The sequence below is a fragment of the Anabrus simplex genome, chromosome 1 (assembly GCF_040414725.1).
Source record: "Anabrus simplex isolate iqAnaSimp1 chromosome 1, ASM4041472v1, whole genome shotgun sequence".
NCBI classification, from domain to species: Eukaryota; Metazoa; Arthropoda; class Insecta; order Orthoptera; family Tettigoniidae; genus Anabrus; species Anabrus simplex.
Window position 1 is genome coordinate 143044477 of NC_090265.1, and position 18264 is coordinate 143062740.

General features: G+C 37.2%; 1 protein-coding gene across 4 annotated transcripts in view; it reads right to left on the bottom strand.

Moving 5' to 3' along the window:
• LOC136885079 (uncharacterized) overlaps positions 1-18264 on the bottom strand; it is a 1401330-nt gene that overhangs the window by 390320 nt on the left and 992746 nt on the right. For 3 of the 4 annotated variants that reach the window (XM_067157511.2, XM_067157504.2, XM_067157532.2), the window contains exons 4-6: positions 13548-13910; positions 5782-6118; positions 5252-5476 (exon numbers count right to left, since the gene is read on the bottom strand). In XM_067157511.2, the coding sequence (XP_067013612.2) occupies positions 5252-5476; positions 5782-6118; positions 13548-13910 (925 nt within the window). Of the gene's footprint in view, positions 1-5251; positions 5477-5781; positions 6119-13456; positions 13911-18264 lie in introns of those variants that run through there. The other variant, XM_067157541.2, reaches the window with a different exon arrangement.

Genomic DNA, 18264 nt, shown 5'->3' on the forward strand with positions numbered 1-18264 from the left:
TTCCTGGTGAATAATAATGAAACTGCTTCTGAATAATGAAAATAGTCACTAATACAATTCAAGCTAATAATATCATACTGCTGAACATATCATGAAGAACTTTTCGGCCTCATAACACAATTACCACCAATAATCCATCTTTATCATTTTCACTCTTTCCTTTTCCTGTGTTTATCTGACCTCCTCCTCCTAATCCTACATTTCCAACATCAAGAGCAAACATCTGTCAAAATGGTCCTTTATGATGAAGCTGGGAAGCAGAAACAAGCCTGGTGAGAGCTGAGAAGATATAGATGTAGAAGAACCCGCACTGATCACAAGAGAGCTAATATATTTGAAGATGATAGTATATGAAGAAGTGGAGATTGACCTTGTTCTTTTGTGTTTTCATTCTGTTTCTCCCTTTAACACAATTATCCTTCACAGACAGACAGATAGATAAATACACAGTATTAGAAATTATCAGCAGAAAGAATACTGTTGCCGAGATCATTCAAAACATTACTAAGAAATATCCAGAGAAATAAATGAATAAAAATGTAAGAAATACCAGCCACTAGAATGTTTATAGCAGTATTGCACAGCACAGAAAATAGTGGAGACACTGAGCTACTGAATACTGGGATTTTAACATTTTAATCCAACTACTCATCTTTGCAGCTGTGTAATTAGGTTGGACTAATAATCGTGTGGTTTTACCCTTAAGCAGTTACCATTATCATCTAAATAAGTTAGTTCCCTCCATCACAGGACCAGGTTTGAATCCTTTCCCTATTCCTTCTTATTCTTTTAATTATTTTTTTCACAGCTTTAATCGGAAAAGTTTTTGGACTGACTCGGCCCAAGGAGCCGCCTACCGTACACTAATTTACGGATAATTGCTGAGTTACAATACATTTATTCACACTGGGCTAGTGATTGATGTTCTACTACTACTACTACTACTACTACTACTACTACTACTACTACTACTACACCCTTGTCCAGGGAACTCCTGTGTCAAGCAAAGGATCACTGACCTCCACTTCACCCTCTGCTTGTCCTGATTCACTTTTACACTTCATATAGGCTATTATTACAGTGGGCTCGCCACCCCCAAAGGTATTTTATACCTCATTGAGGCTGCGCTTACCCTGAAGAACAGATGCTTTTTACAGCCACTCCTAATCTGGAGAACAGGCACTGCATGCTGGATTTCAGCAACATTTCGTCCGCTGGGCAACAGTACCCACCTAAAGGAGTTCCTTTGCCCAAAACCACTGGCTCTTTTTACCACCATCCAACACTCAAGCTTGAGTCACTGCTGTAAGGTCTTAGTAGGTAACCCTGGCTAGACATGGACTTTTAAGTTATTGTTTATCATTAATCACTGCATCCTCATGCTGAGAAGACATCTAATGAAGAGGAGAACTCGTACCTAGGAACTTCTTCACAATGAGGCAAAAAGCCTTTCCTGGTTCTATATAAGTGGATGGATGTAAATTGAGTGTGACTAATGAACTGTGCATGTTGGGAATGATACTAGAACATAATAAAACTATTGGAAGGGTGGTTACAGAGTGAAGTTTCTACATGTATTGAGTTTCAATTACCAGTTACACGTACTGCAAGATTCTGTTGTCTGCGGTGTTTGGGCAGTCAGTCTATCAGAAATGCAGCCTGGGACCTTTACATGCACTGCTTCTGATGTGTATTTCCCATAGGAAAAGGATGGTGGAAGAAGTTTCACTGGAGGGCAAGTTTCACGACGACGACGACCATTATTATTATTTCTTCTTCACAATAACACAAGTTACCAAAGTTTCCAAACTTGGAGGTACAAGAAGCTAACAGCAAACTAGAGTATGTCCCAAGCCTCTAATACAGGTTCTTTATTTATGCTTGGCAAGGACTTTCTCGCTCAACCTTGGCCGCCAGCGATGGTTCAGTTGCCGGTTGCAAGCAATCAACTTCATTTTCCATATCAAAATTTAATCACTAAGTTTTACAATATTTAAAATTCTTCCACCGTTTTGATACTTTCTTTGCCTTTTGGCAAATTTTATTTGTCAACAGTACATATTTCGTTCCTTATTTAGGAACATCCTCAGCTGTTATTGTAGCTTAGGTGAATTGCTAAGATTTTAAACACGTTAATTTGCAAAACACACTAACCCCCACATTGTTTTTAATATCATTTAATTGGTATTTTTAGTAGTTTTTAAGTGAATGTACTTGCAAATTAACATGTTTAAAATCTTAGCAATTCACCTAAGCTACAATAACAGCTGAGGATGTTCCTAAATAAGGAACGAAACATGTACTGTTGACAAATAAAATTTGCCAAAAGGCAAAGAAAGTAACAAAACGGTGGAAGAATTTTAAATATTGTAAAACTTAGTCAGTTGCCGGTTACCGTGCGTATGTATGGAAGAATATGGTGCTCAAAATCATTATACTCACCATGTTTACAGTTTATGCTCAAAATCATTATCATGCATTTATCATGCATTTACACACCATTTTTACAGTTTATGCTGAAAATGTTCCCCCATGCGCTACCAAACATAATTGGCATCTCCTAATGAAGTTTTCGGTTATTTTACCAAGTTCTTTAGCACTGATGGATGCAATTGCACCTCTTATATTGTCTTTAAGCTCATCTAGTGTGTGAGGGTTGTTTCCATAAACTACATTTTTTAACATTCCCCACAAATAAAAATCACATGCCGTTAAATCTGGGCTACGAGAGGGCCACAGATTTTTACTTATGATCCTCGTACAAAACACGCGGCGTAATTCAGCAATTGATGCCTCAGCTGTATGAGCTGTGGCAGAATCCTGCTGAAAATATACCGAAAAATATTCTGCATATGTCAGCTCATCAAAGAATTAGTCAAGGATTTCATCTCTATAATGCACATTGTTTATTGTGCCCTCATAAAATATCGAGCCTATAATTCTATGCCCATTCAAAGCAACCCAGATCCCAATTTTCTCCTCATAAAGCGGTTGCTCAAACACTATTTCTGGTTGTTGCACTGTAGTATCTGTTATTTTGTGAGCTTACATGGCCATGCAAATCGAAATTAGCCTCATCGGAAAAAAAATTAACTTGGGGACAATTTCACCTGAGTCTACCTTCCCTATAACCCAATTGCAAAAATCCACTCTCTTAATGGGATCCAGTGGTTGTAACTGTTGCACTATGCTAATCTTGTATGGTTTCAGTTTTAATAATTTTGTTGCCTTCCAGGCAGAAGCACGAGATACCTTGGTTTCCTGAACCAAACGCTTTTGCCAATGTCATCTAATTTAGCTTCAGTAAGGAGATAATGCTTTATGTCTATTTTTATTGTTTATTGAACCTGTACCTTTGAATCTCTTGGCCAGTTGTTTTATTGTCCGATTGATAGGAAGGGTCTCCCTGGAAATTTCGCTTGAAACTTTTGTCTTGTCCTAGCGTACGATTTTCTGCACTTAATGTATGTAAGTATTGGGCAGATATACACATACACATAACGAATATTTCACATACATTACAACACTATACACAATAACAATAAAACACTATACAATACTATTGCTCCATTGAACACCCTACTATCTCAGAGCTCAGCTCTCAGCAACTGCAGGAAGTGCTGGAAACCGCACGCGCCAGCGGCCGGTAGCAGCCTGTCATCGGCGGCCAAGGTCGAGCGAGAAAGTCCTTGCCAAGCATAAATAAAGACCCTAAGACCATAGCATCTTCATAATAAAATATGAATGTTAAGCTGTTGAGTGTTAAATTATTTAATCTTACAGTGTAATGCTAGTATGTCACTGCCTTTGCACCTGGTATGATTTATTGGTAAATTTAGTTTCAACTTATTTTTTTCTCTGTTCTTTTTTGTTAATTTTCTTTCAGTTTTGTTTCAGGTGTTATATTATAATAGTTCGTCTATTGTAATTTGAGCTAGTCTCTGGAATGAATGAATGAATGAATGAATGAATGAATTCTTTGATTATCGATATTCCACTTCCTGCCTTGAAATCGGCAATAAGTATTTTTAAGAGGCCATCTTCGGTGATTTTCTTTCACATTCAATAAACTTTTATTTACTTTCTCTGTTACACAATATTAGTTTTTATGTCTTTTAGGCAACCTCTAAATTGAGGAAGTGTTACTATGTAATAAATAAATAAATATATATACATTACATACATCTTTGTTATAGAATGTTATGCCTTTCAGCAATCAGTCTGCAGTCCTCTTTGAATTAACTAAGTGCCTCCACAATCCTCTGTTTGCAGCTAGCTATGGGGCTTCATGGTTCTACACCTCTTATCATTAAAAACCAAGTCTAAACATCGTTGACTCAATCTCTGCCCATTTCTCCTTCTCTCCGTGGTCAAGTCCAGTATTCTCCTAGGTTACTTATCCACCTCCATTCACCTCATATGAACCCACCACCAAAGTTGGTAGAGAGTACAGCTTCATCCATAGAGTTTATTCCTAACATAGCCTTTATCTCCTGATTACCCTCTGGCCCTTGTTCCCATCTGCCCATACCAGCAAGCATTCTCATATGAATCAGACTAGAAAATGTTCTCGAGACTGCCTCCTTTCAGCCAGTGCAGAATACTGGAAGGACACTGTATAACAATGATGCTGGACATAGAAACATAATGCAATCATTTTTCAGTACAGTACTTTTATGTCTGTTACTTCCAACTTATGAATAAGATATCTATCGTGAGTCCACCCAGTTTCCAGCTAAAAACAGATTGACAACCAACTTCTTCTTACAGAATACCATTGATTCCATTAGTTTTGCTGTACCTTGATTCAATTTCACTTTGTATACTACCATCCTGGAAGAATACACATCCTAAATAATCAACCTGACATTCAAGCCTCTTAGGTTTCTTTTTAACTGACATCACTTTAGTCTTGGAAATATTAATTTTCATATCATACTTGCTACACCTTTTTTTCCTCCAAGCTCCTCTATATTCAACTGGAGGCTTTCAGTACAGTCAGCCATTAAGACCAAGATATTGGCATAGGCCAAATACAGGAAAAGCAGGAATTCAATGTCTCCCAACAGATTAATAGAATACAGTATTCAGAATAACATTGTTTAAGCAAATTATCTCCCAAGTGTCAAGGCACTTCTCTATCCACCACCAAAGTCTGTCATAAGGTACATTTAGTTTTTCCAGTGAGAAAGTTCCAGGAGTTGATTCATGACTAATACTAATTGGTAAGCTTCAAAGTTATATCACTTACTTGTGGGAAGCCAGGTCTGGGGGGATATACTGAAGGCGATGCAAGAAGACTCTGAGCACTAGGTAGAACAGGATGCGACTGAGATACATCCAGCTGCCGGGGACCGTAACGCCGTGGGGAACCCTCATATTCAGCAATAGGAAGGTTGCCAATAACTCGAGTTACCTTGTTGTTATGTTCAGGGGATAGTGAATCTCTATCCAAGTCATTTACAGATGTCACAGTCTATCAAAGAATGAAAAATTATTGAATTAACTAGTCTAAAAGTAATTATTAAATATGCTTTTCCTTATAGTGAAGAAAACAGTACTGTGCATGAGATGAAGCTCTGTATCTACTACTATGGTTCAATTTATGAAGTTAAACAAAACAAAACAACATTTTGCCACACAAAATGGAAATATTAAGTTTTCACAGTATTATGTCTTTATGAGCTGGAAGTTAGTTTGTAAATTTTAAGGATAGTTTAATAAAAACTTTTTTTTTTAAATCTAGGAACAAAATCATCACATTGGATATGAATAACATGCCTTAAAAAAGTCAGAAGCTGTGCGATGGTAAGTAGGTGGACTTGGAGATGAACCAGCAGAAGATAATGCCTCCTTATTGTCTGTACCATTGCCATCCAAATCCATACCTTGAAGGTCCAATCGCAGCCCTCGCCAGTCATCACCGATATCATCGAACACAACTACCTCACCACTAGTTACTACCGCTACATTTAGAGGAGGTGTGGTCCCATTGTCGTAACACACAGGTCCACTTGGAGAGTTGGTAACCCGCTGATGTCGAACAGAACGCACTTCGGTAGAGAACACTGTCTCTGTCACTTCCCTCGAGTTCCTCTGCTTTTTGGGTTCTCCACATCTGTACATAGAAAACAGTGCAAATTTAGAAGGGCAGAACATTTAGAGGCATGAGAAATTTTTGAACAATAATTGAACGGTACGTACTAAAAAATCAACCTAAAAACTTTATTTCTTTATATTGCACAATACCATTATTATATGGGATTAAGCAAGTAAACAGATGAAAGAACTAATATAAAAACTTAAGCTCTTTATCAAATGGAGAAATATTTTCAATAACTATGAAACTGTTACACATTTACTGTTATACTTCCATAAGCGAAGTGCAAATGGTTGAGAAAGCAAAGGTGTCATTAGTTGCAATAATGATGGAAAGATTTAAGTTTTAAACAGAAATTTCAAAGTACAAATGTGTTAATAATAATAATGTTATTTGCTTTATGTCCCATTAACTACTTTTACGGTCTTCAGAGACGCCGAGGTGCCGGAATTTAGTCCCACAGGAGTTCTTTTACGTGCCAGTATATCTACCGACACGAGACTGTCGTATTTGAGCACCTTCAAATACCGCCGGACTGAGCAAGGATCGAACCTGCCAAGTACAAATGAATATCATATCCTTCTGAGCATGGAGGCCAATATTGTCTTTGAACTGGCAATTATGTTCCACTGAGTACCATGTTTATACTTATTTCCATGACTGATGGAATTTGATTCATACAATATAATTGGTGTTACTCTGTTGTAAATACCTATTTTTAAGTACTAGGGTGGTCCTTAGATGGGGTTTACGTAAAAATATCAAGTGATTTTAATGCAGACCCCCTATTCTTTTTTTACTTATGGCATGTTTTGATAATGCGCCAAATTTTATTACAATTAATTAATTTTAACCCTTATTGTGCTGGATCTAAATGACTAAAAACAACTTAAGTATTGAAAGAAGTGGAATCAAAGATAAGGCTTTTCGCAGATGATGTTAATCTGTACAGAGTAATAAATAAGTTACAAGATTGTGAGCAACTGCAAAATGACCTCGATAATGTTGTGTGATGGACAGTAGACAATGGTATGATGATAAACAGGGATAAAAGTCAGGTTGTGAGTTTCACAAATAGGAAAAGTCCTCTGAGTTTTAATTACTGCATTGATGGAGTGAAGGTTCCCTTTGGGGATCATTGTAAATACCTAGGTATTAGGAAAGATCTTCACTGGGGTAATCACATAAATATGATTGTAAATAAAGGGTACAGATCTCTGCACATGGTTATGAGGGTATTTAGGGGTTGTAGTAAGGATGTAAAGGAGAGAGCATAATTTGTCTCTGGTGAGACCCCAACTAGAGTATGGTTCCAGTGTATGGGACCCTCACCAGGATTACTTGATTCAGGAACAGGAAAAAATACAAAGAAAAGCACCTCGATTTGTTCTGGGCAAATTCCGACAAAAGAGTAGCGTTACAAAAATGTTGCAAAGTTTGGGCTGGGAAGACTTGGGAGAAAGGAGACAAGCTGCTCGACTAAGTGGTATTATAAGTGGTATGTTCCGAGCTGTCAGTGAAGAGATGGCGTGGGAGGACATCAGTAGACGAATAAGTTTGGGTGGTGTCTTTAAAAGTAGGAAAGATCACAATATGAAGATAAAGTTGGAATTCAAGAGGACAAATTGGGGCAAATATTTGTTTATATGAAGGGGAGTTAGGGATTGGAATAACTTACCAAGGGAAATGTTCAATCCAATTTCTTTGCAATCATTTAAGAAAAGGCTAGGAAAACAACAGATAGGGAATCTGCCACCTGGGCAACTGCCCTAAATGCAGATCAGTAGTGATTGATTGATTGATTGATTGATTGATTTATTGATTGATTGATTGATTGATTGATTGATTGATTGTTTGATGTGTATTCTTCATTTTTTTAATAACTGTTACCGATTTCGATAGCTGCAGTCACTTAAGTGCGGCCAGTATCCAATATTCGGGAGATAGTGGGTTCGAACCCCACTGTTGGCAGCCCTGAAGATGGTTTTCCATGGTTTCCCATTTTCACACCAGGCAAATGCTGGGGCTGTACCTTAACTAAGGCCACGGACGCTTCCTTCCCATTCCTAGGCCTTTCCTGTCCCATCGTCGCCATAAGGCATATCTGTGTCGGTGCGATGTAAAACAAATAGCAAAAAAAATAATAATAAATTGAATAACTGTTAGGTTGTTCAATCTGTCAAAAGTAATTTATGAATAAATACATTTAGAAACTACCTGAAAAAAAGAAAACATATGATAATAGAATTGCACCCTGAGAAAGGAACTACTTCATTAAAAATAGAATGACATGTTTAGTTCTTGAAAGCACATCATCAGATTCTATCAAATCACACTCAAACATTATTTAGAAATGTACAAACATTTATGTTAAGTTCTGTTGAAATTCTTAAATACTTGAAATTTGGAACTTCTCCTAATTAAGTCCTCACTTCTCCCCACTCTAGCATAGAATGCAAAATGGAGCAATATTCTGTCATTGGCATCAAGTTCACCTGGCAAGTCAGTCTGTTAACTTTCAGTTACGTCATGCTCCAGTTAGGTCAATGACACTATGAATTGTACTTTTAGGTTTTATTACTATTATTCTTAGTGCTCCCGTTATTATTGTTACCATCATAAAATTAGTGGCAGTATTTTGGGGGATGAGGGGGGAGCAGTGGAGAAAAAATTGAATTTTTACTCCATTTTAGCTGCCTGAAACTAGGAATTATAATAAAGCAAATATTACTAACCCTGTTGTCTTTATCACCTAATATCTCTCTCTCTCTCTCTCTCTCTCTCTACATTACATACATATATCATCATTAAAGACCATTGTACCTTTCAGCGTTCAGTCTGCAAGCCTCTGTGAATTTACTAAATGTTGCCACAATGCTCTATTTGCAACTGCCGGGCTAATTGGCTCAGACGGTTGAGGCGCTGGCCTTCTGACCCCGACTTAGCAGGTTCGATCCTGGCTCAGTCCGGTGGTATTTGGAGGTGCTCAAATACGTCAGCCTCGTGTCGGTAGATTTACTGGCACGTAAAAGAACTCCTGCGGGACTAAATTCCGACACCTCAGCGTCTCCGAAAACCGTAAAAGAGTAGTTAGTGGGATGTAAAGCAAATAACATTATTATTACTATTTGCAACTAGTGCTGTGGCCTCATTTAGTTCTATACCTCTTATCTTTAAATCGTTAGAAACCAAGTCAACCATCCTCGTCTTTGTCTCCCTCTACTTCTCTTTCCCTCCATAACAGAGTCCATTATTCTCCTAGGTAACCTATCCTCCTCCATTTGCCTCATAACCCCACCACTGAAGCCGGTTTATGCATACAGCTTCATCCATCGAGTTCATTCCTAACTTAGGCTTTATCTCCTCATTCTGAGTACCCTCCTGCCATTGTTCCCATCTGTTTGCACAAGCAATCATTCTCACTACTTTTTTGTCTGTTACTTCTAACTTATGAATAAGATATCCTCAGTCCACCCAGCTTTTACTCCTGTAAAGAAAAGTTGGTCTGAAAACAGACCCAATGTAAAGATAGTTTCGTCCAGGACCTGACTTCCTTCTTACAGAACACTGTTGATCGCAACTGTGAGTTCACTGCATTAGCTTTACTGCACTTTGATTCAATATCACTTACTATACTACCAACCTGGGAGAACACACACCCTAAATATTTGAAATTATCTACCTGTTCCAGCTTTGTATCACCAATCTGACATTCAATTCTGTTGAATTTCTTACCTACTGACACCAGTTTAGTCTTCGAAAGGCTAATTTTCATTCCATACTCATTGCACCTATTTTCAGGTTACAAGATATTACACTGCAGGTTTTCGGCACAATCTGCCATTAAGACCAAGTCATCAGCATAGGCCAGAATGCTTACTACATTTCCACCTAACTGAATCCCTCCCTGCCACTTTCCACCTAACTGAATCCCTCCCTGCCACTTTATACCTTTCAGCAGATGATCCATGTAAACTACGAACAACAAAGGTGAAAGATTACAGCTTTGTCTAACCGCTGTAAGTACCCTGAACCAAGAACTCATTCTACCATCAATTCTCACTGCAGGCCAATTATCAACATCAATGCTTTTGATTAATTTTAATAATCTACCCTTGATCCCATGGTCCCCCAGTATGGTGAAGATTTTTTCCCTCTGTACTACCCTGTCGTATGCTTTCTCTAGATCTACGAAACAGTTCTTTTCTTTAATTTCGTTAATTATTAAAAAATAATTTAGTGGAAATATGCATAAAATGTCATTTGTTGTGGCTAACAATGTGTAGTATGTGCAGTCAATAAGGGTAGCAGGGGTATATTTTTACCAAGATGATGGACACTGGCATATGATTCACCTGCTTGCTGCACACATTCGTCAGTCTGGCAGTCTCAGTCAATGTGTCTGTGTAGTTCTATCTAGTGTCTGTTGCTTTGTCGGTGTGTAGTCAAATAATAAATTACTTTAATTGTATAATCACGATGGCACTTCTATTTAATAGTAATAGATGTGTAATTGCTCCTTTGGTGAAAGGTTTGTTTTGTAGTATTGAATCAAAATCTCAAAAATCTATTATTAACACACTTAAGTAGGTAAACTTAACACTTGCTTCTCTGTTGAAATTCACTCAGAGAGCATAAAAAACTTCCCAGTTTGTAACTATTTTTTAAATATTTTGATGTCTACCCCCTTTCACCTGCTATATCTCCAAACCTGGGTACTTTTTGTCAAAATATCTGTGCCCCCACACTTTGAATTATCAATCAATCAATCAATCAATCAATCAATCAATCAATCAATCAATCAATCAATCAATCAATCAATCAATCAATCAATCAATCAATCAATCAATCAATCAATCAATCAATCAATCAATCAATCAATCAATCAATCAATCAATCAATCAATCAATCAATCAATCAATCAATCAATCAATCAATCAATCAATCAATCAATCAATCAATCAATCAATCAATCAATCAATCAATCAATCAATCAATCAATCAATCAATCAATCAATCAATCAATCAATCAATCAATCAATCAATCAATCAATCAATCAATCAATCAATCAATCAATCAATCAATCAATCAATCAATCAATCAATCAATCAATCAATCAATCAATCAATCAATCAATCAATCAATCAATCAATCAATCAATCAATCAATCAATCAATCAATCAATCAATCAATCAATCAATCAATCAATCAATCAATCAATCAATCAATCAATCAATCAATCAATCAATCAATCAATCAATCAATCAATCAATCAATCAATCAATCAATCAATCAATCAATCAATCAATCAATCAATCAATCAATCAATCAATCAATCAATCAATCAATCAATCAATCAATCAATCAATCAATCAATCAATCAATCAATCAATCAATCAATCAATCAATCAATCAATCAATCAATCAATCAATCAATCAATCAATCAATCAATCAATCAATCAATCAATCAATCAATCAATCAATCAATCAATCAATCAATCAATCAATCAATCAATCAATCAATCAATCAATCAATCAATCAATCAATCAATCAATCAATCAATCAATCAATCAATCAATCAATCAATCAATCAATCAATCAATCAATCAATCAATCAATCAATCAATCAATCAATCAATCAATCAATCAATCAATCAATCAATCAATCAATCAATCAATCAATCAATCAATCAATCAATCAATCAATCAATCAATCAATCAATCAATCAATCAATCAATCAATCAATCAATCAATCAATCAATCAATCAATCAATCAATCAATCAATCAATCAATCAATCAATCAATCAATCAATCAATCAATCAATCAATCAATCAATCAATCAATCAATCAATCTGCATTTAGGGCAGTTACCCAGGTGGCAGATTTCCTAACAATTGTTTACCTCGTATTTACATTTATTTATCACCACTTCTGCATATCATAATTATTTTGTTAACTATTTCAGAGGGTATCATTTCTTACCCAAGAATACAGTATACTTGCTCAGTTGTATAAGGGAGCAATGGCAGCATTATCAAGGAATGAATGCTTGAATATTAATTCTTCTGACTGATTTCCAGCAAATGACAACCACTAAGTACATCTTGTGACAAGGAAGGCCAAGAGTTCAGTGGGACTGGCAAGATTGGAATGCCGGTGCAGTGACGACAATATATGCATGGCTAGCAGCAAGTGAAACAATACTGCTCGTGAAGGGTTGAGGCTCACAAAAAGAAAGCTCCTTGGAAGAAACTGGAAGCTGATTAACAATTCAGAAAGCACCCAGAACAATCTTCAGGCCTTGATAAAGAGCATAGTGGGTTGGTTTTCGGTCAGCTGTGTGAGCGAGTTACGAGGCAGTTGAGAGTAGTGATGAGTCATTCAGAAGTGCATCAGTAGTAAGACTGTCTTGATTGCAGGAAGTGTCTAGTGAACAGCTCTGTGAATGAGGCTATGTTGTGGAGGCCATGTTGAAAGCGGCAGTTCAATGCACCACAGGGATCTGTGTTTGATTACATCAATGACTAAAAATTGTGTTGAGTGGAAAACTCTAATACCAATATAGCTGGTTCGTTATTGGACATTATAAATTTTCCAGCTAACTCCTTCCTGGAAAATTTACTCACTCGGAATAAATATTTCAAGTTCCCTATGGGAATCAACATCTTTATCATGGAAAACTCTAATGCGAGTGAACTTGTAAGTAGTAAATAGTATTTAATAAATTTAATCCACCGAGCTCGATAGATGCAGTCACTTAAGTGCAGCCAGGATCCAGTAATCGGGAGATAGAGGGTTTGAACCCCACTGTCGGCAGCCCTGAAGATGGTTTTCCATGGTTTGCCATTTTCACACCAGGCAAATGCGGGGGCTGTACCTTAATTAAGGCCACGGCCGCTTCCTTCCCCGTCCTAGCCCATTCCTGTCCCATTGTCGCCATAAGACCCATCTGTGTCGGTGCGACGTAAAGCAAAAAAAAAAAAAAAAAAGTCTAGTAAAATACACTACCTCCCTGTGCAGTAATTTTAGTTTTAAGGACCATGATAACCCGCCACAATATATCTCATGCAAGCAAAGCCAGTGTGATCAAAATGAAGAAGGATGATAAAACGGCAACAAGGATCATGCGAGCATTAATATGACTGAAGTGTGTGCATGCTTAATTACTCGTATCAAAGACAATGTTGCAATTAAAGTGGCGTTTTAGCAACTATAAAAGTATGAGGTACATGAGAAAATATTCAACTCACCTAAAAACAATGAATACAAGTTAAAGTACATCAACTATGTAACAATCCTGACTGGTAATTCACGGGAAATAAAATTAATAATTTATGAAAATGAGTGTACCTCCAGATCTGCAACATGTTTAATCTCTTATGAGAGACAACTCAGTAAGCCTTTAACATAAGGAAATTTGCATTTGCCATATGATACTTGCATTGACCTAAGTTCCCAAACTCCTTGTGTCTTATTCCTCTTGCTATTATGTTTGTCCATGTCCTCAATATAGCGAGATTTCCGTGTAGCCTTACTGCGGCTCTGTGAAAATAACTCTCGGCCACCAGCTATCTCAATAATGCGCGAGTCACGTAATTTATATGTTCCACCCTTTCCACTAGTCACCACTATCACTTCACTGTTGCTACTGTCTGAATGCTGCTGCTGTTGCTGAGTATGGTCGATTATCACATCCTCCTCTTCATGCAGTTCCCCTTCAGAGGAGTCATCTTCATTCTCTTCACAGCAAGGTCCCTCTTCTTCAGGCTCACCCTCACCACATCCCTCCCGGGCAGCCACACACCTATAAGCACAATAGATATATACAGCAGTCATCTATGTGTGTCTAATAAATATGAAAATAAGTCTGTTGGGATAAATGATTATTTACATCAATCTGGATCCTATACCCAAAAAAGCCAGTCAATTTATTTAAATATACATATCTGCAGCTTGTAAGATACAAGTAAGTTTATTTTTTATTTTTACAATTTTGCTTTACGTCGCACTAACACAGATAGGTCTTATGGAGACTATGGGATAGGAAAGGCCTAGGCGTGGGAAGGAAGCGGCTGTGGCCGTAATTAAGGTATAGCCCCAGCATTTGCCTGGTGGGAAAATGGGAAACCATGGAAAACCATCTTCAGGGCTGCCGACAGTGGGGTTCGAACCCACTATCCCCCGGATGCAAGCTCACAGCTGCGCACCCCTAATCACACGCCCAACTTGCCCGGTGCAAGTAAGTCAGAAATGATTGTGGAAGTAAGGAGAAACTGAAGGAACTATACACCAAACATAACTGGCAGTCATGAATTTTAGCAAAAAATGAAAGCATATGTACTAGGTACTTTAAGGCAGAAAAAAGTTTCAAGGAGGACACTGCAGGAATTATTAATGAACAAGGAGAGTGTATATGTGACAATTTACAGAAGGCAGAAGTATTTAATCAACAACTAGAAAAGCAATGAGAATTTATAAGATATTTCAGGATACACTCAAGACAATGGGTTGGGATATAGTACTATCATAGAAATATTTGATTATTGTTTGCTGAAGGAGTTATAATGAATGGAGAGCTGCTATAGTAACCCTGTATACAAAGGAAAGGGTTATGAATGTAAAACAGGTAATTACAAGCCAGTCAGCTTCACATGTGTTCCATAAAAGCTCTGGTAAAAGAGAAGAATAGAATTAAGTTACGGTATTTAATAGATATAATATTTGCTAGATATTGGCTGAGAAGTGATATTATGGATTCAGAAATTTTTCTCACAGAACTGGAGTGTTTACCATAGAGACAGGATAGGAATAGTAGGAGGGGAAGTACTATTCATACTTGTGAAAGAAGAATTTGCAAGCTACGAGAAAGTTTACGATGAGAAACATGAAATTCTAGATGAATCAGAAAGTGATATTCTGTACATGGTGCTGGAAAAACCAGATGACTTCTATAAAGAAACTGAAGTGACGATGGTATAAGTGATCTCGAAACTCTTCTTGTCATAGTTTAAAAATCAATGTGATAGAAAGGAAAATTGTAAAAGTAGCATTATTAGGCCATACCATATTGTTTATAAGACAGGCATTAGGGAGTTTTAAAAATGTAATTATGATCGGTGGAAAATGGTAAATAAAAATTTAAACAATCTATGGGATGGGTTTAAAGCAATTATTGAGGAATGTGAAAATAAGTATATAACTTTAAAGATAGTAAGGAATGGTACAGACCCACTATATTACAACATATAATTCATGAGACTACTGTCCTGGAAAAAAGTATAGGCTCCCAAATTCGTTAATAAAAAGTTTATAATTTGTCCCACAGAGAAAGAAGCTACAGCAAAATTTAGCTTATTTTATTCTACACTATGTGGAGTAGAGATTTTTATTGTACCCAGTTAAAATTTTAAAGCAGGTTGAACAAAAGAAGTGCCAGTATTTTTTCCATTTCCGACAGAGCGCTCATTTAGAAAATTCATACCTTTAAAAGTATTGAGCTGATCATTACCAAACTTTAATACAACAGAAAGGAACTTATTGTTGATCTGTATACAAAGTTTTAATTTCATCTGATATTTGTGAATAAGGTACTTGTAAATTTTGTGAAACAGCCTTTTCTCATAACTGGGTGAGCATAGCTGTAAAAAATTTGACTTGTTATAAAGCTTATGAGAATGTGAAGCTAAAATTAAAACTGCTTTTTGCCAGCATACAATTGCTGATTTTATATTGATTTATACTTAATTGGTTCTGTAATGTAACCCATGGTTGAACTGGGATGTGTCAGAATAGAGGCTGAGACCCAGATGAGATACAGCTGTGTCATGTGGTCTGAATGAATGAATGAGAAACTTTTCTCAGAGATAAAGATATAAATGCTAGGGACTGCCGAGGAAGTGATTTGAGTAGGAATGCAAGCGCTATGTTAAAGGAATTAATAAATAGCAGAGAATCAGCTGAGGAAGTGAAAACAAACGCAGGTTGAAATCCTGCTGGCAACAAGTTAAATGTGTCCTTTTTTTGTTGTTGTGTGGTGCGCCTGGTTGAAGGACGTCTCAGCTGTCTGAAGTGATTTAAAGGGAAAATATGGAAAGACTTTCAGCTTGACCTTGTTTGCTTGGCAGCAGACCGAATGTTTGAACTGTTTGAATAATTAAAAGAGATATCAAAATTCTGAGGGTTGTTTGCTCATGATGAGGACAGAGTCCAGCTGGCCAGTTATGAGACAGAGAGGTAAGAGTTCCTGACTCATGCACCAATTCTCAAGATGACATGATTTTTCATATATGTATTTTATTGCAGGTGTTGATGTGGATTTGATTTTGAGCACGGTGATCTCCGTGTTACTTATATGTTACTGGTGTGTTGTATTTTCATTGTTTTGTTCAAGTTGTTCATGGTTTAGTTTAGAGCACCGTGCACATTTAGATGTCATGGGTTTAGTTCCATTTGTGTTATGGCCAAGACCATAACATTTATAATCTGTCTTTCTGGGGGTTATAGAGACTGTTCCATATCCAAAGTGTATTGAGTTGTTTATGCAATTTGCCAGGCCAGGACAAGCTGGGAGGATTTCTTGTGGTTCTGAAATTCTTTTCTTTTAGATAAAATATTGTTGATTAATGGTCTCTGGATCAGAGCTGAGAAGATTTGTCTGTTATCCGTGTCAATGATCAAACATATCCCAGTTTCCAAGAAACAAGAATTAATATAGTAATGACAAGGAGCCATGACCCTGTGCTTTGTTTGATGTGTAGGCCTAAAGTGAAATATTTTCTTTGATTGATTTGAGTACTTTCTTTGTCTTACAATAATAAACCATATTTTTAACCCCGACATCAAAGTTCTCATAGGTATATTCTCTGATCCTGTCCTTACAGAATAAGATTTTATAGTTAGATTTGATGGTCCCTCAAATACTCCACAACCCTGAACTGATGAGCTTAGCCAGGCATAATGTGAGAGAGAGAGAGAGAGAGAGAGAGAGAGAGAGAGAGAGAGAGAGAGAGAGAGAGAGAGAGAGAGAGAAGAGAGAGAGAGGAGAGAGAGAGAGAGAGAGAGAGAGAGAGGAGAGAGAGAGAGAGAGAGAGAGAGAGAGAGGAGAGAGAGAGAGAGAGAGAGAGAGAGAGAGAGAGAGAGAGAGAGAGAGAGAGAGAGAGAGAGAGAGAGAGAGAGAGAGAGAGAGAGAGGAGAGAGAGAGGAGAGAGAGAGAGAGAGAGAGAGAGAGAGAGAGAGAGAGAGAGAGAGAGAGAGAGAGAGAGAGAGAGAGAGAGAGAGAGAGAGAGAGAGAGAGAGAGAGAGAGAGAGAGAAGAGAGAGAGAGAGAGAGAGAGAGAGAGAGAGAGAGAGAGAGAGAGAGAGAGAGAGAGAGAGAGAGAGAGAGAGAGAGAGAGAGAGAGAGAGACACACACACACAGTGAAAATTTGAAAAATTGAAATGACAGAAACAGAAATCAATTTTTTAAAGATATTATCTGTTCAGTATTTCATTGCATTACTAAAACTATAAAAGATTTAAACTTTAGTCACTTAGCACAAAAATGCAGTGTCAACTGCAGCACGTTTCAGGGTAATTTAGCATCTGTAGTGATATGGTGTAATGGTTCAAATCCCGTTACAAGGTGATATTATTATTATTATTATTATTATTATTATTATTATTATTATTATTATTATTATTCAATTCAATTCTGCAATGCTTGTCGCTTGCATGATTGTAGTTAAATGTATGTGTATATACGTGTGTGTAAACTAACACTAAAAACATGTACAGTAAGAGTTGCTGTTATATCAGATGTGGATGTAGTATGTGCAATAACTTGTGACATTGTAACACTGCGAAATACTGCTGGAGTTATTGCCGAGTCATCGCTACGTCATCGTGTGCATTTAGCGGTGAGCTCAATTCGTGGTAGTTACCTAGGGTGCCGCCGGCGATTTCACCATTGCATGTAACATTTGTCGGGAGGTGGGAGTAGATCATAGTTATTTCTGGAGATTGCGTAGGTGTGTCAACCAAAGTCTATATAAGGTGGCTGCATATTGTAGTGTCAGTCATTGTTCAATTGGAAGGAGAGGCCACAGTTGGTCATTGAGAGAATGAGATGGAGAGGCCTCAGTCGGTCATGAGTCATTAATCAAACGGAAGGTGAAGAGAGA